This window comes from Thalassophryne amazonica, chromosome 17 (genome assembly GCF_902500255.1).
Source record: "Thalassophryne amazonica chromosome 17, fThaAma1.1, whole genome shotgun sequence".
Lineage (NCBI taxonomy): Eukaryota > Metazoa > Chordata > Actinopteri > Batrachoidiformes > Batrachoididae > Thalassophryne > Thalassophryne amazonica.
The window spans coordinates 67,676,133-67,703,833 of NC_047119.1; the positions used below are offsets into that span (position 1 = coordinate 67,676,133).

A 27,701-nucleotide genomic window follows, 5' to 3' on the forward strand; every position below is an offset into this window, starting at 1 on the left:
AACAGGAACCATTTCTCTGCTACCATTTCTGATAATGGTTTATTTGAACAACATTTTGCATTTTACACACTACATATGTTGTCATGTTTATTTTATGGGATGATGTTGCATTTGTAAATAAATTCTTGGTGGAATTCTATGACGCCTTTAGTTAATAATGGTTTGATGCTTTTCCACTGTCTATCAGCAGATAACAGTTAACTCCTTTTCAAGTGATGCAAAATGCTCTTACAAAACATGACACCAGACTTTCATCCTGTTATGAAACTGCTGAAGCAGCTTCAGAGGAGGGATTGCTCTCTATTTGGACTGTGTAGAGCTCCACTGTGGAGATGGTTGCAGTCTGCAATAGGTGGGTAAGGGTAGACCCGATTCTTATGACGTACCTTGGGGTGAGATGTTGTGATTTGGTGCTTTACAAATGAAGAGAACTGAGCAGCAGGAACTTTCACTCTGATGCAGTGGCGGGATTATCCACTTTGTTTGTGTTGTAAGATGTGCGTATTGAACATCTGCAATGTTTCAGATATTTAGATATTAGCCTGTTCAAAAGAATCACATTGTTGTCGTTTATTAGGCCACTGACAAATAAATGGCTGAAGAAGGAAAAACAACAACAACAATGAGTGGGGATAATAAAGCTGATCCAGGATCCACGGGCTCTAGATTGGGTAGTAAAATAGGTATCTAACATTTTTCAAGGGTGGTAATAAATTGTGCAATGTTTATATACAACACTGGTGTGCAAATGGTGTGCGAGTCCAGAATGTTTTTAGAACCTTAGATCTCAACATGACATTTACATGTCATAGTAACAACATAACACTTAACTAAACTGTCTAAACCAACTGAACTACAAAAACACAATAAATCAATAACACTAACAACACTGTTAAACTAACATGAACCACAATAATATTTAAGACCTCAAAACCCCAAACTCCCATAGTGCACTGCAGCACAACATACATTGTTTACTGGTTATCTAAAATCATTAATTTCTCAAAAAAAATATTTGTCCTATCAACTTTCTGGTTTCACAGCATTCTCAGATAGCCGCTAATCCGCTAACTGAAAAGTTAACTTTTATAACGATAAACTAATAAAAAAAAATTAGCGGAAGCTACAGCTAACTGATAACTGCTAACTTTTAGTATGGACTCCAGTACACTGTCAGCTACTGACACACCAGTTTTGAGTTTAAGCACCGCCAATGCTTATGAGTAGACTCAAAGGTGATCACAAACCCAACACAAACAATGAGTCAGAGCTTCTGTCTTTGTGTGCCCTGCCCACTGCTGTAATTCATTTACGTGTAATATTATATTATTATATGATATGTAAGTCATTTACATTCACAGCATACAGTCCCCCTGATGTGGCCAAAAGGCATAAACAGAAAAGCAGGTTTGACTTGTGCATTTTGGGTCAAAATCCATAGAATAGTGCAAACTACTGGATGGGAGTGTAAACAGCATCCAGCTGTCACACGGTGCACTGCCTGAATCACACTAAAAGAGAATTTTTAGTTTTGCAAATGCCTTTTTTTTTTTTTTACAAATAAAAAAAAGGTTACATATTTACAAATACAAATTTATTTGTAAAACCCAACACACTCGTTATAGTAACGTGTTTTTTGTTTTTTTGTTTTTTTTTTTACAACCAACCAAACCAGTTATGAGTAGGCTCATTTCCCATAATGCCTTTTGGCATCTGTGAGTTTTAATGCTCAAACATTCAAAATTAGCGCATTACTTTAAAACTAAAAGATATTTGTGATATTTTCACTTTGTAAAAATGACAGAATTAATGTTAATATCAATTAATCAAGTGATAAAGTAATGCATAATTAGGGGTGTGGTTGCTCTGAATGAAAGCTTGTGTGTTGTCGCTCAGCCACGCCATCAGACTCAAAGCGCCGCTTGTCCAAAGCCCCATACACTGTGGCTGCTGTGTTTTTTGAGCATTTTATTACAAATATCTGTCAAAATGTGGCTTGTTATGTGCTTAGTTCATGACTGATCATATAAGACGTCTGTGCTCCAGTATTTGCATTGAGTCAAATTGTCATCTTTAATTCTGAGTATTTTTTTTAGCAGTTATCGGTAGCTGGATGATGCAAGGTTCAGTTAATCCATGATTGCTGAAGGAATAAGTAAGTAATAAGCAATAATTTTTATGAAACAAAAGCTTTGTTGGTTCCACTGTCTCACTTTGGGTAGTGTTATGAGAGGCTTTCACTGAAATATATACGTATAAAAAACAGATATTACCATTTATTGTGGTATTTTTAACTGCAATGTCAGACAGAAACATAATAAAATCCTGCTTCCTGTGTCATAACATTTTTGTGACTTTTAAAAGATTGATTTAATATCAGTTCAGGCCTTGTAAGACTACTGAAGTATTGACAGGAACTCTGTGGGAATTCTTTGCCTTTTTTGTATGCGACGCCTGTGATTCCGAGCAGTGTTTGTGCACTCATGCAGATTTCCCACAAAACACTTGTAATGTGATTAATTTTACTTTTCCAGTCAACTTAAGATGTTTAAAAGCAGAAACGGTTGACCTCACCCCAAGTGTTCGGCAGCTGCTGATTTTGACCAGGGGCCCAAATCCAGCCTGAACGTTACTCCACAATCTGATGCACTGTGCCACCCTGTGGTAAATATTTATTATCTGGCGAAAGTTTTTTTTTGTTGTTTTTTTTGTTTTTTTAATTTATGTTCTCAATGTTTGTTGTTTGTATCCACGTCATTCTTGCTCTCTCGCTGGTTGGTCAGTGTGATGAGGTCAGAGGTCACTTCACAGTGTGACGAGAAAGGAGAGCACACGGGAGGTCAACATTGCACAGGAGGACAGCCTTGTGCATCTCTCACTCCCTCCAAACAACAGCAATACAACAACAATCCAGCTGAGAAACGAAGCTGGAGACATCTAGCTCTATTGGAGCCAGATGTCTCCAATAGACGTGGGAGTTAACGGGGTGAAAGCAGTCGTCCACAGTGTGACGATGTGATGTGAACGTGTGTAACACCAGAGGAACCCAGGCTGTATTGCAACAGTCATGAGTCAGGAGGAACAGTCACATTATATTTGTCTGTATTGCAGTCATGTAGCACGTGAATGTTGGAAAATCACTAGTTGCGGTACAGTTCCTAAGGTTGAACGTGACAACGACCACCTTCCCCTAAACGCATCGTGAGCAAAGAACAAGGGAAACAGTGAGTACGCCTGAGAACTCAACCGACTAGCTGCCAACTCACAATGATGGTGGGACGTGGGAGAACTGTGTCTGTGTACATTCTGATCCAAGAGACTGTGAAATAAAAGAGATGAAGGTCAAACATGTAGATAAAAAGAGCTGCGTTCATTCAGTCAATCGCTTGTTAATTACTTTAAGCACCTTGCTTTAACAACGGTCAGAAATGTACATCACTAAGGTACTTATTGATATTCTGCACAAAAATGCTTTAATAGCTTTCAACTGTGTCAATTAAACAACCACGGATCTCAAACATTGTAAAACTGCAAAAAATGGAGAAGGAGAGACACACACACTTTCTCATAAAAACAGGAGTTTGTTTCATGTGTGTCGTGCACATACAGTGAGGAAAATAAGTATTTGAACACCCTGCAGTTTTGCAAGTTCTCCCACTTAGAAATCATGGAGGGGTCTGAAATTTTCATCTTAGGTGCACGTCCACTGTGAGAGACAATCTAAAAAAAAAAAAAAAAAAAATCAGGAAATCACAATGTCAATCACAAGAATTCTGGCTCACACAGACCTGTTAATTTTTCTATAAGAAGCCCTCTTATTCTGCACTCTTTACCTGTATTAATTGCACCTCTTTGAACTCGTTACCTGTATAAAAGACACCTGTTCACACAATCAATCACACTCCAACCTGTCCACCATAGCCAAGACCAAAGAGCTGTCTAAGGACACCAGGGACAAAACTGTAGACCTGCACAAGGCTGCGATGGGCTACAGGACAACAGGCAAGCAGCTTGGTAGAAGACAACAAGTGTTATGATTATTTATTAGAAAATGGAAGAAACAAGATGACTGTCAATCTCCCTTGGTCTGGGATTGGGGCGACTGTTATGATTTGGCGCTATATAAATAAAATTGATTTGATTTGATTTGGGATTACATGCAAGATCTCACTTTGTGGGATAAGGATGATTGTGAGAAAGCTCAGAACTACACAAGAGGACCTGGTCAATGACCTGAAGAGAGCTGGGACCACAGTCACAAAGATTACATTAGTAACACATGATGCTGTCATGGTTTAAAATCCTGTAGGGCAGCAAGGTCTCCCTGCTTAAGCCAGCACATGTCCAGGCCCGTTTGAAGTTCACCAGTGACCATCTGGATGATCCAGAGGAGGCATGGGAGAAGGTCATATAGTCAGATGAGACCAGAATAGAGCTTTGGAATCAACTCCACTTACCATGTTTAGAGGATGAGAACAACCCCAAGAAAACCATCCCAACCGTGAAACATGGGGGTGGAAACACTGGGGGTGCTCTTCTACAAAGGGGACAGGACGACTGCACCATATTGAAGGGAGGATGGATGGGGTCATGTATTGTGAGATTTTGGCAAACAACCTCCTTCCCTCAGTAAGAGCATTGAGGATGGGTCATGGCTGGGTCTTCCAGCATGACAATGACCACAAACACACAGCCAGGGCAACTAAGGAGGGGCTCCGTAAGAAGCATTTCAAGGTCCTGGAGTGGCCTGGCCATTCTCCAGACCTGAACTCAAAAGAAAATCTTTGGAGGGAGCTGAAACTCCAAACTTGGCTGAGCTAGAGATCTGTATGGAAACCTGGTGAAAAACTACAGTAAACATTTGACCTCTGTAACTGCAAACAAAGGCTACTGTACCAAATATTAATTTAAAGATGTTCAAATACTTATTTGCAGCAGTAACATACTAATAAATTATTTAAATAATCATATATTGAATTTGTTTTTTTTAGATTATGTCTGTCACAGTGGACATGCATCTAAGATGAAAATTTCAGACCCCTCCATGATTTCTAAGTGGGAGAACTTGCAAAATCGCAGGCTGTTCAAATACTTATTTTTCTCACTGTAGGTTTTTACCCCCATCACACTAGTGTTCAAATGAGTCCAAATCCGTTACGAAAGAAATTTCGAGCAACATTTGGGAAATGTCAAGATGCATTCACAACCGTTGGACAGCAATCTGAGCGCAGTCTAACCAGTCAGGCACAGTTATGCGGCCGCCCCGAATTTTTCAAAACGATTGCAGCGCAGTCGAAGTGGAAATATATTGAGCAGCAGTTAAAATGCCATCTGACCGTGGTTGGTCAGATGGTTCTAAATATTCTCACGGCGTCAAAACAGAATTCGGAACAGTCTGATCACCCTCAAGACACATTTGCCATGGTCAGGCACGTCAAATCCTGTTGTCATGTCCCAATTATGCTGCAGATGAGCCGTGCGTGCACCTCCAGTGGATCGGGGTGCGCAAAGGAAATATTGTTATATGCAATATCTGTGGCACACATTCCTCTTGTGAACATTGCACAAATCAAACCGAAAGCACTGTGTGTCACTGTGAGTCAATGCGTCTCAGAGCTGCACACATTTGACCAGGGTGTTATCGCCATATTAAACTTTATATTATAGATACATTGTCATCCCCCACCCATGAGTTACATAATGTAGGTGAAATAATATGATCAGCATAGCTGTAAGACCACGAGCAGATGCACCACACCACGCTGCTGCCCCAAGGTGAGTGAATGCGTTTCACAGGGTTGGTGTGGCACACCACAGCTGTAATACACATAATAAGACATGTACACCATCAAACCGCTTAAGAGGAATGGTGTTCCAACTGTATTGGCATACCATTGAAATATAAATAAAATAGAAAGTCACCTTTGGAATGGCTCCAGATGTGTCTCACAGCACAGGATGAACAACAGCCAGGCTGCAGCCTATGCTAAGGTCCCTGTCATCCTGGTAGCTCGACGAGATGGTCACATCAGCCAAGTGCCAATTGTACATGCCTTGTCCACCACGAAATGCAACCCCAATTCCAATGAAGTTGGGACATTGTATAAAATGTAAATAAAAAACAGAATACAATGACTTGCAAATCCTCTTCAACCTATATTCAACTGAATACACCACAAAGACAAGATATTTAATGTTTAAACTGATAAACTTTATTGTTGTTGTGCAAATATTTGCTCATTTTGAAATGGATGCCTGCAACACATTTCAAAAAAGCTGAGACAGTGGTATGTTTACCACTGTGTTACATCACCTTTCCTTCTAACAACACTCAATAAGCGTTTGGGAACTGAGGACACTAATTGTTGAAACTCTGTAGGTGGAATTCTTTCCCATTCTTGCTTGATGTACGACTTCAGTTGTTCAACAGTCCGGGGTCTCTGTTGTTGTGTCTTGCGCTTCATAATGCACCACACATTTTCAATGGGTGCCAGGTCTGGACTGCAGGCAGGTCAGTCTAGTACCCGCACTCTTTTACTATGAAGCCACGCTGTTGTAACACGTGCAGAATGTGGCTTGGCATTGTCTTGCTGAAATAAGCAGGGACGTCCCTGAAAAAGACGTTGCTTGAATGGCAGCATGTGTTGCTCCAAAACCTGGATGTACCTTTCAGCACTGATGGTGCCATCACAGATGTGTAAGCTGCCCATGCCATGGGCACTAACACAACCCCATACTATCACAGATGCTGGCTTTTGAACTTTTCTGAAGTGTTCCTGAGCCCACGTGGTAAGATCCTTTACAAAATGTCAGTTTTTAATGCAGTGCCTCCTGAGGGATCAAAGGTCACGGGCATTCAATGTTGGTTTTCAGCCTTGCCACTTATGTGTAGAAAGTTCTCCAGATTCTCTGAATCTTCTAATTATATTATGGACTGTAGATGACAGAATCCTTAAATTCCTTGCAATTGAACATTGAGAAACAACTGCTGGACTATTTTTTCCATACAGTTCACAAAGTGGTGATCCTCCCCCCATCTTTGCTTGTGATGGCTGAGCCTTTTGGGGATGCTCCTTTTATACCCAATCATGACACTCACCTGTTTCCAAAGGTGTTCTTTGAGCATTCATCAACTTTCCTAGTCTTTTGTTGCCCTGTCCCAACTTTTTTGAAATGTGTTGCAGGCAGTGGTGGGCACAGTTCTGATAATCCGATAACAGATAATTATCGAAGATAATGCTTTCATTATCGGATTATCTTTTTACATAACTTTAAAAACCATTATCAGACCAATCATCTTCCGATAGATTTTTGTCTGATACCTTTTTAGACCGATAACGTAGTAAACAAAGCTGAACAGTGAAACATTTTTAAAATTTAAAATCAGTTAAGCACCTAGTTGTTAAAAGTTTCTTAACAGATGTATAGTTCTACCGTCTGCAAACAGAAGAGAGCTGCTTCCAGGAGAAACCACTCTATCCTCTGCAGGCAAAGGAAAACTTGTCACAAAAAAAGAATAATTTTCTTTAACACCATACTGATATGCTGGCAATATCACCCAAGTCATCCAGAGGAATACATTTTTAACTTATGGTTCAAATTTTAACCAAACTAATTTCGGACAAGTTATTTAAAATTACTGTCACATCTGAAGTTTTATAAAGTGAAAATATCAGATATGTTTTAGTTTTAAAGTAATGTACTCATTTTTAAGGTTTTAGTGAGCACATACTGTGTCCAGCAGTGCATTATGGGTAGGATAGGGTAATCTCAGTACATTCACAACAGGACAAATGATTTCAGACACTCTGATTAGGCTCCACGGACAACAGCATTAAACTCTAGTGCCTAAAACTCTTGTGAATATATTCTCTGGGTTTATGGACATATTGTTTGTTAAATTCCACGCATCTTAAATTACTTGGAATTTTGTTTTGGCAGGTTTTCACGGTCTCTACTGCCATCTACTGGCCAGTAGTGTTCATGGCAGTATTCGTCCTGAAGCTGAGCAGACACTGTATGATATTTTAATCACTGTACTTGGTTTTAGTTCAAACTGTACAACAGGACCACACGGTGTAAAAGTTCAGAGCGCACGATTTATGTTCTCACACACATTGTACGTTCAAAAACCACACGTTGACTCGTGTTTCCAGAAGCAAAACGTAAGCTTTTTTTCAAACTTAATTTACAAAAACTCTCGATGGGAGACATCAAAGTAAAAAAACAAAACAAAAAAAAAAAAACATTACAAGACAGCTCTGCAGTGTTTGCACATGCACAGTGCGAGCGGTTGGACGCTTGTTGCTCTTCAGCAGCAGGACCGCAATAATATCAAACAGGTTTGATTTTCATTCGACCATACGAGTGGTGATCAGGAGGTGGTCGTGAGATGTTAAACGCAGCTTGTTACTCCATGTAACAAGCTGGTCATGGAGTAACAAGGTAACAAGGTAAGTAACAAACATGGACATGGTCCCTGAGCCTGGTTCTGCTGGAGGTTTCTTCCTGTTAAAAGGGAGTTTTTCCTTCCCACTGTAGCCAAGTGCTTGCTCACAGGGGGTCGTTTTGACCGTTGGGGTTTTACATAATTATTGTATGGCCTTGCCTTACAATATAAAGCGCCTTGGGGCAACTGTTTGTTGTGATTTGGCGCTATATAAAAAAAAATTGATTGATTGATTGATGTACACTACACGATGCAGGACGCGCGATTAACCTGAAGCTTGGTCCAAAAAATTCTCGCACAAATGAAAAATCATCTGAAAAAGGGCCAAAACTCGCACAGTGTAAAGCCAACATTTATGTGTCAAGACAATGTTGAGTGCACGTTTTACAACATTATAAAACATGTGCACGGCCCTAATAAAATGAGCACACATTCTCTCCACATGCAAAATATTTTGCGATGACACTTCCAGGGCTCCGTAAAAATGCCTGTTTTTGCAAATAAAAAAAATGGAATATTTTACAAAAGCACATTTATCTGTAAACACCAACACACGACACACGTCACATTAACGTTTGCATAATGAATGACTGAACCAATCAGTGTTTAGCAGAGACACATTTTACCCAGAATCCTTTACGATCTGTGTTTGTTACAAAACCTCAGAATTAGTCCATTATTCAACACTAAAAGATATATGTTATATTTTAACTTTGTACAAATGACAGAATTGATATTAATGGAGTTATTCTATCAGTATTAAAGTTATTTATAAATCAAAACCATAAGTCAGCTTGACTTTATTTTCCAAGACCTCCACCTGACTGGAGCGTTGTGATTGGTAGAGAGCTGGGCATTGGCTGCTATAAGCTTGCGGCTGTCCTGGAAGGGGCAAGATGTTCAAAGACAGAAGTGCGGGCTCATTGTTTGGGTCTGTTGTCACTTTTGATGCTTTCAGAAGCAATCGTGGTGTTAAAAGTCAAATTCAGTTTCTTAGTAGTTGCAAATGTACCAGAGACAATACCGAAATTTATCAGTTATCTGTAACTTCCGATACATTTTTGGGTGGTTTATCGTTTTATCTTTATCAAAGATAACTTTTCAGTTATCTGATTATCTGTTATTGAAGTTAATTTTTTTGGTCATCTGTGCCCACCACTGGTTGCAGGCATCCAACTGGCAGGACACCACGGTATGGTCATCTCATGGACCTAAACTTGGAGAGGAGAAAGGCGTGAGGCTGAATCATCTCATCGCCCCGCCGAGCGTGTGTGAGCTCTTTTCATCTGATTGCCCTGCTGCATGTGTGTGAGCTCTTTTCATCCGATTGCCCTGCTGCACGTGTGTGAGCTCTTTTCATCCGATTGCCCTGCTGCACGTGTGTGAGGCTGGATCATCTGATTGCTGTGCCCTGCTGTCCGCTACAGAGCTGATTTCCTGGAGAGAGTAAGAGAGGGAGGGAAAAGAGCGTGTTGGAGAGGGGGGCCTGCGGCTGCTGCGTAATGCGTTATTGTAAGGAGCTGCCTTACCTCCCCTCTGGATCACGTATGTCATCCAATATTTGTACTCACGTATGTCGTCCAGGGTCCCCTGATTATGGGTTTACTGTGATACACTGCGGACTGGTGGCTATTACCAGTGACCACAGCGGTAATAATGGTTGTGGGTGTGCACGTTGGTATGTTGATAGCCGTAATACTCTGAACACACGAGGTTACGTGCACTACACTTGCGCAACCGTCAGAGGATCCTGGTTTACATGTTGATAGTTCACAGGATGGGTATCATCTGCCATCCAGCAGCAAAACACGGCAGGTCTTCAAAAGATAGCAGATCACAGTGCTCTCTCTGCCACGCCTCTCCCCTTGCTTGCCTTCCACCCAGACTTTGGGTGGCGATCAGACCGTGCCCGCGCGGCATTCGAGTGCATTCTTGTTATTGTTACTGCATTCTGACAGCATTCTGGGTATTCGTACCGTGTTCCAACTACAGTTGAACTGCATTTATAAGGATATGTATGGGATGTGCACGAATCAGTCGAGGCAGGATCCGTCTACATTCCAAGTAGTCGAACAGCATTCATACATGGCTATCCAAATCTCTGTCCTTTTAAACTGCACCTCAAAGTTTGCCCCCCTCCCCCAATTCTGGCTGATTTGGCGTGATTTTTGCTCATTCATGCTAAGTGTGATGGAGCCCTTAAAATTTAAATATAGTCTGTTTTTGAGAAAAACTATCAAGTAGAACAGAATAGTCTGTATTGTCATTGTACGGGGAGTTTACATGATATCCCCATGTTTGCGTGGGTTCTCGCTGGGTGTTTTGGTTTCCTCCCACATCCAAAGACATGCAGGTTAAGTGGATTGGAATTGTCCATAGGTGTGCTAAGCGGTTGAAAATTAGTGTGTGTGTGTGTGTGTGTCATTGTACAGGGGGCAATGAAATTGGGGAATGAGTCATGTAACAAGTTAGTTGTCACAGACAGTAAAGAAGTTAAGTAGTAAAAGTAGAGAGTAATGTGTAATAAATTGCTTTTTGTGAGAAGCACCTCCAAACTGATCATAAGATGTTTTGGCATGTGTTACATACACATTATTTTTTGGCACACAGTGATCCTGAGCAACGTGAGGTCTCTGCAAAGCAAGATAGATGAGCTCCGTGTAAACACAAGACAGAGACCCGTGTATCATGGTGTCTATAGACTTGGCTCATCCAGGATGTTTCAGATTTTTTGTTTGAGTTGCACAATTTTTCCTGTTTTCATTCTGATCGCGAGGACTCTTCAGGAAACAGCAAAGGAGGGGGTGTGTGTGTGTTTATGTCAGTAGCAGCTGGTGTAAACAAGTCGAGAAAGACAAGTAACTACAACCACTGGCAAAAATTATGGCCTCGGAGGTTGTTCATTCAGTTGTTTAATTTTGTAGAAAAAAAGCAGATCACAGACATGACACAAAACTAAAGTCATTTCAAATGGCAACTTTCTGGCTTTAAGAAACACTATAAGAAATCAGGAAAAATAATTGTGGCAGTCAGTAATGGTTACTTTTTTAGACCAAGCAGAGGGAAAAAAATATGGAATCACTCAATTCTGAGGAATAAATTATGGAATCACCCTATAAATTTTCATCCCCAAAACTAACACCTGCATCAAATCAGATCTGCTCGTTAGTCTGCATCTAAAAAGGAGTGATCACACCTTGGAGAGCTGTTGCACCAAGTGGACTGACATGAATCATGGCTCCAACATGAGAGATGTCAATTGAAACAAAGGAGAGGATTATCAAACTCTTAAAAGAGGGTAAATCATCACGCAATGTTGCAAAAGATGTTGGTTGTTCACAGTCATCTGTGTCTAAACTCTGGACCAAATACAAATAACATGGGAAGGTTGTTAAAGGCAAACATACTGGTAGACCAAGGAAGACATCAAAGCGTCAAGACAGAAAACTTAAAGCAATATGTCTCAAAAATCGAAAATGCACAACAAAACAAATGAGGAACGAATGGGAGGAAACTGGAGTCAACTGTAAGAAACCGCCTAAAGGAAATGGGATTTACGAGGTCTGTCCAAAAAGTAACAGACCTTTTTATTTTTTTCAAAAACTATATGGATTTGAATCACGTGTGATTGCATCAGCCAAGCTTGAACCTTCGTGCAAATGCGTGAATTTTTCCACGCCTGTCGGTTGTTTCATTCGTCTGTGGGCCGGCTTTGAGTGAGCACTGGTCCACCCCTCCCGTCTGATTTCTTTTGTCTGAGAACTTGCTGAGAGACTGACTGAAATTTTTTTTCAGAAACTGTTAGAGACAGGCAGTTGGAAACCATTCGATAGATTCAGCTGGATTTCGGTGAAGATTCTGTCAGCGTCACGCGGATTATGGACTGTTAAAACCTTTTTAAAGACGGCCCACAGCGGTGGAGGGTGTGCAGCGCGCCGAGCGGCCATTCAACAGGCTGGATTGACCAGATCATTTCTAAACTGAACACTGTGTTGATCTGGGAAATCATGTGACTACCACAGAAATGGCAACAGAGCTGGACATAGCACTTTTGCGGCACATTCCACTGTTACAGGAGATTTTGTAATGAAAGAGGTGCGGAGGATTTCGCACATCAGCACGAAGCAGCTCAGGACGCACAGCCAAAAAAAAAAAAAAAAAAACACCTCCGTGTTGGAAACCATTCAAAAGATTCAGATGGCTTTCGATGGCTTTCAGTCGAGTGAGTATCTGAGAAATTGTGTAACAGCTGGACATGCCACAACATGTCCTGTGAGACTTCCAAGACGGAGGTGTTTTTTTGCTGCGCGTCCTGAGCTGCTTCGTGCCGACGCACGAAATCCTCCGCAAGTCTTTCATTACAAAATCTCCTGTAAAGCCGCGTTCACACCAAGCGCGATCAGATGCTACAAATTTGCGTGGGTCGCCAGGCGATGGACGTGCCTCCTTCGCCCGGTGTGTCGCTCTGCTTGGGTGGACTTTCGCTGCGAAAATTCGCCCCGGTGCGTCATCAAATAGGAGGAGCTTCCATTCCGCTCGCCGGTTCCGGTTGTCAGTCAAGCTAACATGACGGACCTTGATCACACGGAGCGAGTTGTTGTGAAAAGCTACCAATACAGAGAGTATCATTATTTGCTGCAGGAGTTGTGTCTGGGTGACGGCCGCTTTCAGCGGTCCTTCCACCTCTGCGGGACCCAGTTTGAGGATCAACTGTCCCGTTTGCGCGCGCACATGTAAACAATTAAAAAAAACAAAAAAAAACGCCGCTGCTTGCTGCAGCTCGCTCTTCCCCCAAAAAACTCTGTCATAATTTTTAGAAACGAGTCACCATTTGTTTTATTATACATCTGTGTAGTTAATTAATAAAATATTCTCTACAGAGGATTCGCTCTTGCGCGCACGTAAAAAAATAAGAAAAGGAAAAAGCTCCGCTACCGCTGCTGCAAGTAGGGCTGCTGCTCGCTCCAAAAACTCTGTCATGATTGTGAAATAAAGGACAAAAGAGACATAAGTCCTGCTCACAGGCTGCTACCAGAGACAGGACATGTTCACATCTTCAGTCAAACTCCAGACATCTCCATGTCACTACATATTCAGTCCCTGATTGGTCATCGCGGCGCGACGAGACGAAAAAGTTCACATTTTTGAACTTGGGGACGAGGGCAGTGCGAGGTGAGGCGACGTAATATTGCGCCACAAACGCGCAAAACGCTCAAAATCGCTTCACTCGCGTCGCTTCACTTGCCTCCATCGCTTCGCGCTGCGCAGTTTGGCGCCAAAACGCGTCCTTACATAGGGATTACATGGCAACCTGTGGCTGCAGTCGCTCGCGTCGCGCCCGGTGTGAACGCGGCATAACAGTGGAATGTGACGCAAAAGTTCTATGCCCAGCTCTGTTGCCATTTCTGTGGTAGTCACACGATGTCCCGGATCAACACAGCATTCAGTTTAGAAATGATCTGGTCGATCCAGCCTGTCGAATGGCCGCTCGGTGCGCCCTCCGCCGCTGTGGGCCGTCTTTAAAAAGGTTTTAACACTCCTTAATCCGCGTGACGCTGACAGAATCTTCACCGATATCAAACTGAATCTATCAAACGGTTTCCAACTGCCAGTCTCCAACAGTTTCAGAAAAAAATTTCATGGAGCAAAGCGGCAGTCTCTCAGCAAGTTCTCAGACAAAAGAAATCCGACGGGAGGGGTGGACCAGTGCTCACTCAAAGCCTGCCCACAGGCGAATGACGCAACTGACAGGCGTGGAAAAACTCACGCATGCGCACGAAGGTTCAAGCTTGGCTGATCACACGTGATTCAAATCCATATAGTTTTTGAAAAAAATAAAAAGGTACGATACTTTTTGGACAGACCTCGTATATACAGAAAAGCTAAACAAAAGCCATCATTAACACCTAAACAGAAAAAAACAAGGTTACAATGGGCTAAGGAAAAGCAATCGTGGACTGTGGATGACTGGATGAAAGTCATATTCAGTGATGAATCTCGAATCTGCATTGGGCAAGGTGATGATGCTGGAACTTTTGTTTGGTGCCGTTCCAATGAGATTTATAAAGATCACTGCCTGAAGAGAACATGTAAATTTCCACAGTCATTGATGATATGGGGCTGCATGTCAGGTAAAGGCACTGGGGAGATGGCTGTCATTACATCATCAATAAATGCACAAGTTTACGTTGATATTTTGGACACTTTTCTTATCCCATCAATTGAAAGGATGTTTGGGGATGATGAAATCATTTTTCAAGATAATGCATCTTGCCATAGAGCAAAAACTGTGAAAACATTCCTTGCAAATAGACACATAGGGTCAATGTCATGGCCTGCAAATAGTCCGGATCTTAATCCAATTGAAAATCTTTGGTGGAAGTTGAAGAAAATGGTCCATGACAAGGCTCCAACCTGCAAAGCTGATCTGGCAACAGCAATCAGAGAAAGTTGGAGCCAGATTGATGAAGAGTACTGTTTGTCACTCATTAAGTCCATGCCTCAGAGACTGCAAGCTGTTATAAAAGCCAGAGGTGGTGCAACAAAATACTAGTGATGTGTTGGAGCATTCTTTTGTTTTTCATGATTCCAGAATTTTTTCCTCAGAATTACGTGATTCCATATTTTTTTTCCCTCTGCTTGGTCTAAAAAAGTAACCGTTACTGACTGCCACAATTTTTTTTTTCCTGATTTCTTATAGTGTTTCTTAAAGCCAGAAAGTTTCCATTTGAAATGACTTTAGTTTTGTGTCATGTCTGTGATCTGCTTTTTTTCTACAAAATTAAACAACTGAATGAACATCCTCCAAAGCCAGTGATTCCATAATTTTTGCCAGGGGTTGTATTTGCAGCCCCGACTTAGAAATGCTTTGTCGCTCATTAAAATCCATTTATCTCCCAAGAGTCTGAAAAAAATAACTATGTACAGTTTATATCCCTCCAAGTGGTAACGCAGCAAAAGCTGCAAATCTCTTGGTAGGCTGCCCCCTCAGGCTGTAGCTCCAGGAGCCCCCCATTTTACAGCACATCTAGAAAGTAATGAATTTGGTATTGGTGTGTTCTTAGATCTTTCAAAAGAGTCTGATACAGTAAATCATGAAATTTTGCTCTCAAAGTTAAACAAATATGGATTTAAGGCAATTGTACATACGTGGTTTAGTAATTATTTATCTGAGAGAAAACAGTATGTTTTTCTAAATCTGGACTCGGATATCAATTCTATACCGTGTGGAGTACCTCAAGGTTCAATTTTGGGACCGTTATTGTTTACGATATATATTAATGATTTTGCATCTTTTTCTACTACTACATTCCCATTGGTGTTTGCTGATGATACTAATCTTTTTATTTCCAGCAAAGACATAGATAGTTTGGTTAGTACTTTCAATGACTAGCTTTTGAATTATTCAATCTGGTTCAAAGCCAATAGATTATCGCTGAATATAATTTTATGTTATTTGCTGACAATAAAAAATGTAATCATGGTCTAATTAAAATTTGCAACAATAATGAAACAATATCAAGGGTCTCATCTACATGTTTTTTGGGTGTGTGGATAGATGAGAAACTGTCTTGGAAAGAACATATTGATCATGTTTGTAAAAAAAAAAAAACTAAGTCAATAGGAATCACAAGCAAAATAAGACATTTAGTACGTTACAAATGTCTTAGCATTATTACCTCCGCCAAGGAGGTTATGTTTTCGGTCACGGCTGTTTGTTTATTGGTTAGTTGGTTTGTTAGCTAGTTGGTTTGTTAGCAGGATTACTCAAAACACCCGCAACGGATGTCAATGAAATCCGGATCCAGTACTTTTTTTTAAGGATTCTTTATCATTGCAGGATAGGGCCAATTTCAACATTTTTGCATCTAACTTCATGAAGACGGGTCACAAAGGCTGAATGAAAATTAAGTTACGACACAACAATAATTTAGCATTTGTGTCTCCTCATTGAATAAACTTATTAGAAAAAAAAAACTTGTGTAGTTCATGCAGTTTCTCTTTATAAATACATTTGCTGAAGATCTAAGGGTTTAACCCTCTGTTAACTCCGTGGACTTTCCAGCCACCGTCCATCTTTGTACTCCTCATAGAAGCTGTGTGACGACGTGAGCAATGCGAGTCTCCAATCGGAATTGGTTCACCATCACATGGTTTTCCAAAATCCAATTGTAGGGCAGATTCTCCTCACGTGACACACCAAAGACTGCTTGTAGGAGTGATGTGTTACTAGTTTATTACAGTTTGCTGTGTGTTTTCCGCTTTACTTTTTCCTTTCTTATTACCTCCGCCAAGGAGGTTATGCTTTCGGTCGCTTCCATTTGTTGGTTGGTTGGTTGGTTTGTTAACAGGATTACTCAAAAAGTTCTCAATGGATTTCAGCGAAATTTTTATCAGAGGTGTATTTTGGTCTAACTTAGAGGTGATTAAATTTTGGTGATGATCCGGAAGAGAATCTGGATCCAGGATTTTTTTTTATTTTTCATGTATTTTATGTAGTTACTGTACCCATTATTTGTCATAACAATGTGTGTATGGACACTGACTGGTTGTATTTCGTATAAACCTGTATTATTCAATTCACTGATTATTGTACCTGTTATGCTCTCTGGTAAATATACAGGAATAAATTGAAATTTTGTCTTCCATCATTTGTGTTTATTTATTACATTAATTGTATATGAAAACGTGCATTATGTTATGATATTTTGTTAATGACATCAGATAGGTCACTTTGCCATTGGGGGGAATCACTTTGGCGTCATTGACCCTATGGCCTTGGCGGAGGTTTGCACTCTCCTGCATCTGGTATGGCTAGTCATCACGTTACAGGGTAACACACGTCACTGAATCCAATCCACACTGACCTTGTTTATTATTACTGGCCTTGTTAGGAAGGTGATGTCAACTGGTTAAAGCTTGTGGGTAGAGGATACTCTGTTCATATTCCATTGGGCAAGGTCCTTAATCCGTGTGTATGTGAGAGATAGATCGCTGTCAAGCACTTTAACCAAAAAAGTATTATATAAACAGTCCATGTAGCATTTGATTTATCATTACTTTGTAGACCAAGGATTCAACACAATCAAAAATTACTTGATTTAGCACAACTAGTAGTATGTGTTATATTTTAACAAAACTGAAACTTTAACTTTTGACCTCTGTACAAACTGAACTTGACCTTTGTGAGGTCCTTCATAACTCCAAAACATTCCATCATACTGATTCCAAACTATAGCTTTTTGGAATCTTTAAGATCAGACAAAGACTGTGGTACATCTTTCAATATGATTGGAGCATTTTTATGTAATCTTTCACTGACCATTACCTGACTATAGCACCAACCCTAGGATGGCCACCATACATTTTTGGATTGTAGGTATTACTTAGTTCCCCTAAATGGTACCAAAAACCTGCTTGGTCCATGGACTAACACACACATGCAGGCTGACAAATAAATCCATTTGTTTTTGGTCTGCATAGTTTCACATATCAGCTCTATACCAACGACTACAATGTGCATAAACAGAGACTTCACAGTTGTGTCACTGTGACCTTGACTGTGTCAAAGGTCACCATGACAGAGAGGCTTATGCCAGTTTATTTGTCTTTGCCATCTTTAACACACAAGCCTTCTAAGACAGGTGCACCCTGCATGCAAACCTTGACACAGTTTCCTGTGGTTCTACACGCGCTGCCGTACGTACCTCATCCGCCAAGAGGGAAAGCTCAGTGGTGTCATGGGCCTCGTAGTCATACAGGACCCGGGCCTTCCGAGTGCCTGTGACAGGGAGCTGTGCCTGCTCCACAGCCAGCGTGCTGGAAGAGGAGACCGTGGCTCCGGGAGGACAGGGTCCAGACAGGAGGGTGGAGGACACCGGGCTGGGACAGACAGCAGAGGGCTGGGTGGGTCCAGCAGCATTCGCACATCTGCTCGACAGCGGGAAGACAAAATATTACAAATCAATGACTTCTGCATATTTGAGGCTTTACACTGGAGCGATAATTAGCACAGCAGCCTCACACGTCTTTTCATGCAGACACTCCGTGTCCAAATACTGGAAACCCCATGATTATGGCTGTGTCCTGAATTATCACACAACAGCCGTGGGTCATTAGACAGATGAGAGGCTGCAGCAGACACCCTCAGACAGTGGTTGTACAAACAAGAGGAAATAGCATATATGGGCAGTTTATTACGGTACGCACACTAAAGTGGGATTCGGACAGCCGGTCCTCACAGAAACAACTCTTCTACATAAAAGGTACGAGCAGCTTTCATGTCATCCAGATTTCATTAATGTTCACATCCCGGATCACCCTACACAACAAACAGTGGCTATCAAGTTCAACACAGAGCTGGAAGGAAATTTAAGTGGATTCAGTTTTGACAGACCTACGACGCCACTTACGGCCCCTTCACACGTAACACGACTGAGACAGAATGGCGCTTGTGGAAAATCGGAGCCGCACTCGAACGCCTCGTAAAGCAGATGCCACATCCACTTGGGCACGGCACATGTACTCTATTTTCGTGTGCCGCTCATGCCGGAAACCCATTCCAACGGCGGACAAAATGAGGTCTGATCGTGTTGACAGCATTTGCGCACGGCATGTCGTACGCAGGTCAGACATATCGTGCCGCAGCCGAGCAGCTACACGACATCATTGGCCATGTCGAACCGTGGCCGAATGACTCAAAGGAGGCAGCCACCATACCAGCAGGCGAAAGTCGGCGAATGCTGCGCAAGTGGTCATTCAACCCACTCTTGGCCAGAGTTGGCTTCAGTCCAGGTGCCACCCACGAACATCCAACACCACTCGAGGGGCACTTAGAAAAGGTGGGGCCATTCATGCTGCCAGTACAAGTGCTCCACGAGTGTGCTATGTCACCCCCCCCGAGCAACACATCTGGTGTGTGAGTGTTGTTAACCCCCAAAATGTGAATCAGCTGCAAATCGTGAATTATCCGCAAACTATTAATTGCAAAACGTGAATGCTGAAAAAATATCCCCCAAAACGTGAATGCGGGTCTCGCAAAAAGTGAATATCGTTATTAATAAACATTTTTTCATTTTAAGTAGTTTATGGATTTCAGTTTACAGATCAATGAAGTGACCTCAGAGAAAATATATATTTTTTAATTCTACGTTTTCAGACCTTTGAATAACTTAGTTTGTGTGTCTGCCGCCTGCCACGCCCCCCATCCCTTCTGACAACGGCTCATTGAGAGTGTTGCAGAACAAACCTGGGAGCTCAGCTGTGGATGCCTTTGACATATGTCACTGAAGTCCAAAACCAGTCATTTCAGAGTGAAAAAAAATTCTCAAGTGTGCTGAAAACCGGCGGCTTCTGACTTACTTTTATTTTACAAATTATCTGTTGTTATGGCTGACAACTATTACTGGTGAGATATTTCATTTGGTATATTATTCACAGTACTTGAGGATAGACAATGTTCTGTTACTAATGTGTTTCCAGAAATGTCTTGGCTTTTATCAAAGTCTTTATTGAAGGTTTAATCCGTTTTTAGTTGTTCTAAATTTTCTAAAATAAATTTTTGTTGTCAATAAGCTTTTCTGAAGCTACTTAACCAAAACAATATTCCATGTGGAGAAATTACTAATGAATTTGTGAAAAATGGGCTCTTTCTGGATTTCACTTGATGCTCCAAACACACAGAGGCCACTCCCCTTTTATTAAATGGATGACGGCACTCTGTCATGAGTCCACTCTGCAGCTTTGTGTTTCCTTAAGGAGGCTGGACGTAAACTACACACTTGTTCCAGTTTGTACACAAATCAGTTGCTATTTTTAACATTAGACAAGCTCATTTTAATGTTCCGTCCAAATAACCATCAAATGAGGTCATGGCGACAATATAAACGTGCTTCATAAATTACTCAAATATTTACAGGCACCACGAAGGGCCGTCTGTCTTAATGTCACTGACCATGGTGCTGAAAACTGTAATTAAGGCTGCAATGTTGTGTCGACGCGGGTTGAGGAGCGGACCTGCGTCAGACGGACCCCAGCGCTAAAAATAACCAGAAAGCGGTTCCAATAACAAAAACAATTTATTGATTTCACCCGCTGGTGCATAATAAAGTGTTAAAACTAAAATAGCGTCCTTCTGGTGGAGTGAAGGCTGGCACGCTCTCCAGCGCCCAAAAGGATCGAAGCCCGGTGCTCCTGGACTCACCACTACCGCCAAACACCCCCCAGGTGGACACGACAAACCGACTCTCTGCGAAGGATTAGAAGAGGTGAGATAAGTCAGCAGGTACAACTAATATCCTTCAAAAGACACACACTATCAGCAACACATTCAAGTCTGTATTTTAAGCTTTATGCAAATGAGCAGCTTCTCACAACAGGTGGAGGATCACTTGTCCGCACGCCACAGCAGTGAGAAGCAAGCTGCACCATTCTCATCACAATTCAAATATACTGCATAACAAAATACCAAGTTACTATCAACAATTAGTCAAATACTTAATCACCTCTGATGTGTGCTGACAGCATGGGTCCCTCACCCGTCCTCCTTCACGGGCTCGATGTGTCAAACCCAGGCGCGGTCCTCAGCGTCTCACAAACGAACATCACAAGGTCGAGTTCCCGGCAGTTCTGCTTGAATCACACATGACTTAAATGCAGAATGCCATCCAATTATCTGTTTCAGCTGAAAGTCTTTAAGGCTGCACCATTCACAGGTGCTGCACATGATGTTGATGAGGGTGAAGGACTCTTCAGCCAGCACCTTCTCCACAGACAAATCAGTTCTCATGCCACCTGGAGAGCAAAGAAAAGAAAAGAACACCAAAATGTCCAGCCACACCCCCCAACACACAACATGCAGATTGGCTTGATCAGTGGATTAACCATATTAACCATTTCATCTCCTTCCCAAAATATTGTGTGTGTGGGGGGAGAGGGTTTGGAAGGGGGGGATTACTAATTTTACAGACAAACTATGGAAGTCACAACTTTGTATGACTCTGCAGAAATATTCTCCCCTTTTAATACACATTTCTTAAAATTTAATTTTTTCATTCTTGATTCTGCCAGAAGGCGTGAGGGGAACTCGACCTGATGGCGGGATAAAATCGTTCTCTGCACCACCGTACCATGACTGAAGTTACAAACATAAGTGTAATACACAGTCTCTCCAATCAACACCACTGAAGCTTCGAGATTCTTCATGGATGCCATTGGAGCTTTAAAACTCACATTTCAAGCTGTGATTTACTTTGCATTTCTTCATGACTGATTGAACCAAACAGCAGATAATCAGTCACTTGTAAATGTTCTACCCATCAACTGACTGATTCAGCCATGTTATGTTAGTCTGCCATGCCGATATGGAACCACTGATCCTGGACACCGGGACATGATGTAGAAGAGTCTATGACTCCCCCAAGATAGCGAGGTGGAAACCCTCGACTTAAGTGAGTAAAAGTTCTACCATGTATCGCTTTGAGGCGTTTCACTGATTAGCTCGTCAACCTGTCTGAAGCACTGAACCAATTAGACTCAGCTGGCATAATGGGTGGATGGAACAAACGTGGTTGGACATTTGCTTACTGAAGCCAGGGTTACCCAGATTGCTGAGCTGGAACATTTCTGTCTGTGTGTGTTTAATGTTTCTTTGTCATCTCTTATTCATTGTTGTCATTTTGTTATTGGTCGCATGGTCAAAGCAGATGGTCACCCCAATGAGTCTGGTCTGCTTGAGGTTTCTTCTTCCTGTAATCAAAAATGCATGGGGCAATGTATTTTGTGACATGGCATTACACACAAACTGAATTATAAGACTTGGATGATAGCCGATGACCAAACATGATGACTGGACATCTTTGGAACCACGTCTCCTTAGAGGATCCTTCTGTACCGCTAGAATTACTTTATGTCAAGTGAGCTGGTGCTTGGGCAGACTCCGATAAAGAGTATCACTGACACTGAACACATTTAAGCCATATGGCACATTTCTCTGAGCATGAACCTCAATGTTGACAACGCCAGTGGTTGAACAAGGCCAAGGAGACGCACACGATTCAGACAGATGGGTACTTTTGAGAGTTAGAGATGGTCCGGATGTCTGCCTGGGTGGTTGCCGTCCAGGACATGGTGCAATTCTGTGGTAGGGTGGATGCGGCAATACCCACAAGCAGTTGATGCTCTCAGTACCGACCTTTAATACAACCCCAATTCCAATGAAGTTGGGATGTTGCGTGAAATGTAAATAAAAACAGAATACGATTTGCAAATCCTCTTCAACCTACAGTAGTGTTCAGAATAATCAAATCAAATCAATTTTATTTATATAGCGCCAAATCACAACAACAGTTGCCCCAAGGCACTTTATATTGCAAGGCAAAAGCCATACAATAATCACAGAAAAACCCCAACGGTCAAAACGATCCCCTATGAGCAAGCACTTGGTGACAGTGGGAAGGAAAAACTCCCTTTTAACAGGAAGAAACCTCCAGCAGAACCAGGCTCAGGGAGGGGCAGTCTTCTGCTGGGACTGGTTGGGGCTGAGGGGAGAGAATCAGGAAAAAGACATGCTGTGGAAGAGAGCAGAGATCAATCACTAATGATTAAATGCAGAGTGGTGCATACAGAGCAAAAAGAGAAAGAAACACTCAGTGCATCATGGGAACCCCCCAGCAGTCTAAGTCTATAGCAGCATAACTAAGGGATGGTTGAGGGTCACCTGATCCAGCCCTAACTATAAGCTTTAGCAAAAAGGAAAGTTTTAAGCCTCATCTTAAAAGCAGAGAGGGTGTCTGTCTCCCTGATCCGAATTGGGAGCTGGTTCCACAGGAGAGGAGCCTGAAAGCTGAAGGCAGTAGTGCTGATAGTAATGCTATGCTATGTGCTATGTGACTAAAAAGATTAATCCAGGTTTTGAGGATATTTCTTATTGTTACATGGGAAACAAGGTACCAGTAGATTCAGTAGATTCTCACAAATCCAACAAGACCAAGCATTCACGATATGCACTCTTAAGGCTATGAAATTGGGCTATTAGTAAAAAAAAAGCAGAAAAGGGGGTGTTCACAATAATAGTAGTGTGGCATTCAGTCAGTGAGTTCATCAATTTTGTGGAACAAACAGGTGTGAATCAGGTGTCCCCTATTTAAGGATGAAGCCAGCACCTATTGAACATGCTTTTCTCTTTGAAAGCCTGAGGAAAATGGGACGTTCAAGACATTGTTCAGAAGAACAGCGTAGTTTGATTAAAAAGTTGATTGGAGAGGGAAAAACGTATACGCAGGTGCAAAACATTATAGGCTGTTCATCTACAATGATCTCCAATGCTTTAAAATGGACAAAAAACCAGAGACACGTAGAAGAAAATGGAAAACAACCATCAAAATGGATAGAAGAATAACCAGAATGGCAAAGGCTCACCCATTGATCAGCTCCAGGATGATCAAAGACAGTCTGGAGTTACCTGTAAGTGCTGTGACAGTTAGAAGACGCCTGTGTGAAGCTAATTTATTTGCAAGAATCCCCCGTGAAGTCCCTCTGTTAAATAAAAGACATGTGCAGAAGAGGTTACAATTTGCCAAAGAACACATCAACTGGCCTAAAGAGAAATGGAGGAATATTTTGTGGACTGATGAGAGTACAATTGTTCTTTTTGGGTCCAAGGGCCGAAGTATATTCAATTGAATATGCCATAAAGATAAGATATTTAATGTTCAAACTGATAAACTTTCTCATTTTTGTGCAAATATTTGCTCATTTTGAAATGGATGCCTGCAACACATTTCAAACTAGAGACATTCATCATGAAATGCCCCACGCGCAGTATTATTTTCCATGCAAAGTGCAGTAATATGTACTTGTATGGGGTGGGTATTTGGTTGAAGCCTTATGTGTTTCATGTAAACTGGGATATACAATGAAAAAAATTGGAGATTGGCATAATATCTATTTAGAGGATGTGACAAAGTGACCATAAAATCATGGTCGGCAGCCTTCAAAACAAATGCAACCACTGGTGACCTTGAAACACAGATCAAGGTCACCGGCCTTCAAACCCATGCGAAGGCATGTACCCACCAAGTATGATGTTTCTATGAGCAATAGGTGCCAATCTACGTTGTGGCGAAGGATATGATAGTTGTGACTATTGGTGACCTTGAAAAGTAGGTCAAGGTCACCAGCCTTTGAACACATGCAAAGTACTCCTCCAAGGCATGTACCCACCAAATATGAAGTTTCTGCGAGCAATAGCTGTGAAGCTACGTTGCGGCGAAGGATTCGATAGTTGTGACCACTGGTGACTTTGAAAAGTAGGTCAAGATCACTGGCCTTCAAACCCATGTGAAGTACTGTTCCAAGGCATGTACCCACCAAATATGAAGTTTCTGTGAGCATAGGTGTGAAGCTATGTTGTGGCGAAGGATTTGACAGTTGTGACCATTGGTGACCTTGAAAAGTAGGTCAAGGTCACTAACCTTCAAACCCATGCAAAGTACTCCTCCAAGGCATGTACCCACCAAATATGAAGTTTCTGTGAGCAATACGTGCCGGACTACTTTGCGGCAAAGGATTTGACAGTTGCGACCATTGGTGACCTTGAAACATAGGTCAAGGTCACCAATGTGTCCTCCAGACACACACAAGGCATAGCAAACCCATGCGAAGTACTCCTCCACGGCATGTAACCGCCCGATATGAAGTTTCTGTAAGCAATAGGTGTGAAGCTACGTTGCAGCGAAGGATTTGACAGTTGTGACCACGAAAAGTAGGTCAAGGTCGCTGGCCTTTGAACCCATGCGAAATACTCCTCCAAGGCATGTACCCACCAAATATGAAGTTTCTGAGAGCAATACGTGCCGAGCTACGTTGTGGCGAAGAATTTGACAGTTGTGACCACTGGAGACATTCAAAAGTAGCTCAAGGTCACTGGCCTTCGAACCCATGCAAAGTACTCCTCCAAGGCGTGTACCCACCAAATATGAAGTTTCTGAGAGCAATACGTGCCGAGCTACGTTGTGGCGAAGAATTTGACAGTTGTGACCACTGGAGACATTCAAAAGTAGCTCAAGGTCACTGGCCTTCGAACCCATGCAAAGTACTCCTCCAAGGCGTGTACCCACCAAATATGACGTTTCTGCGAGCAATAGGTGCGAAGCTATGTTGCGCCGAACGAATTGCAGCCGGGCAGATGAACTGACGGAAAAACGGACAACCCGGATGCTATATGCCCCGCCTCATCGTGCAAGCGCTGCGCGGGGCATAAAAAGCTGGGACAGTGGTATGTTTACCACTGTGTTACATCACCTTTCCTTCTAACAACACTCAATAGGTGTTTTGGAACTGATGACATTAATTGTGAGAGTCTTGATTGGGTGTAAAAGGAGCATCCCCAAAAGGCTCAGCCACTCACAAGCAAAGATGGGGTGAGGATCACCACTTTGTGAACAACTGCGTGAAAAAAACAGTCCAACAGTTTAAGAACAATGTTTCTCAACGTTCAGTTGCAAGGAATTTATGGATTCCATCATCTACAGTCCATAATATAATCAGAAGATTCAGAGAATCTGGAGAACTTTCTACACATAAGCAGCAAGGCCGAAAATCAACACTGAATGCCCGTGACCTTTGATCCCTCAGGCGGCACTGCATTAAAAACTGACATCACTGTGTAATGGATCTTACGGCGTGGGCTCAGGAACACTTCAGAAAACCATTGTCAGTTAACACAGTCGTCACTAGATCTACAAGTGCAAGTTAAAACTCTACCATGCAAAGTGAAAGCCATACATCAACAACATCCAGAAACGCCGCCACCTTCTCTGTGTCTGAGCTCATTTGAAATGGACAGACAAAGTGGAAAAGTGTGCTGTGGTCTGATGAGTCCACATTTCAAATTGTTTTTGGAAATCATGGACGTTGTGTCCTCCGGACAAAAGAGGAAAAAGACCATCCAGATTGTTACCAGCGCAAAGTTCAAAAGCCAGCATCTGTGATTGTATGGGGGTGTGTTAGTGCCCATGGCATGGACAACTTACACATCTGTGATGGCACCATCAATGCTAAAAGGTACATCCAGGTTTTTGAGCAACACATGCTGCCATCCAAGCAACGTCTTTTTCAGGGACGTCTCTGCTCATTTCAGCAAGACAATGTCAAGCCACATTCTGCACATGTTACAACAGCGTGGCTTCGTAGTAAAACAGTGCGGGTACTAGTCTGGCCTGCCTGCAGTCCAGACCTGTCGCCCATTAAAAATGTGTGACGCATTACGAAGTGTAAATACGACAACGGAGACCCCAGACTGTTGAACAACTGAAGTTGTACATCAAGCAAGAATGAGAAAGAATTCCACCTACAAAGCTTCAACAATTAGTGTCCTCAGTTCCCAAACGCTTATTGAGTGTTGTTTGAAGGAAAGGTGATGTAACACAGTGGTAAACATAACGCGTCCCAGCTTTTTTGAAATGTGTTGCAGGCATTTCAAAATAAGCAAATATTTGCACAAAAACAATAAAGTTTATCAGTTTGAACATTAAATATCTTGTCTGTGGTGTATTCAACTGAATATAGGTTGAAGAGGATTTGCAAATTATTGTATTCTGTTTTTATTTACATTTTACACAACGTCCCAACTTCATTGGAACTGGGGTTGTACTTAAATATACTCAAAAAACCATAACATGCATGCAACTCATCTGTTCCCCCAGAGGGCAGCCACGTATTCAATATCAAGGAAGAATCTCAACACACACACACACACACACACACACACACACGTCCTGTTTACTATGAACACTTCCTCTCTCAAACACACAACAATATCGACACAAAAAACAGCCAACTACTGTATGTCACTGAGACAGCTCTTACGGGAACTGAAAATAGTCAACATCCCAAAGCCTCTGAGGAAGTCTGTTTGTAATTACAATCAGGTTTGATGACAAAAGTCACATGATGTTGAATCATGAGAATTTGTCATTTTGCTTCTGTACACCAGCAGCTGAACTGAAAATACACCATCAAGATTTACTTATCAGTACCTCTGTTAAATAAAAGACATGCAGAAGAGGTTACAATTTGCCAAAGAACACATCAATCAATCAATCAATCAATTTTATTTATATAGCGCCAAATCACAACAAACAGTTGCCCCAAGGCGCTTTATATTGTAAGGCAAGGCCATACAATAATTACAGAAAAACCCCAACGGTCAAAACGACCCCCCCTGTGAGCAAGCACTTGGCGACAGTGGGAA

General features: G+C 41.8%; 1 protein-coding gene across 4 annotated transcripts in view; it reads right to left on the reverse strand.

Annotated features, from left to right (window-relative positions):
* Positions 1-27,701, reverse strand: part of LOC117529405 (endophilin-B2-like) — a 117,890-nt gene that overhangs the window by 2,823 nt on the left and 87,366 nt on the right. For all 4 annotated transcript variants that reach the window (XM_034192176.1, XM_034192174.1, XM_034192175.1 and 1 more), the window contains one exon: positions 18,157-18,379. In XM_034192176.1, coding sequence (XP_034048067.1) covers positions 18,157-18,379 — 223 coding nt within the window. The remainder of the gene's footprint in view (positions 1-18,156; positions 18,380-27,701) is intronic.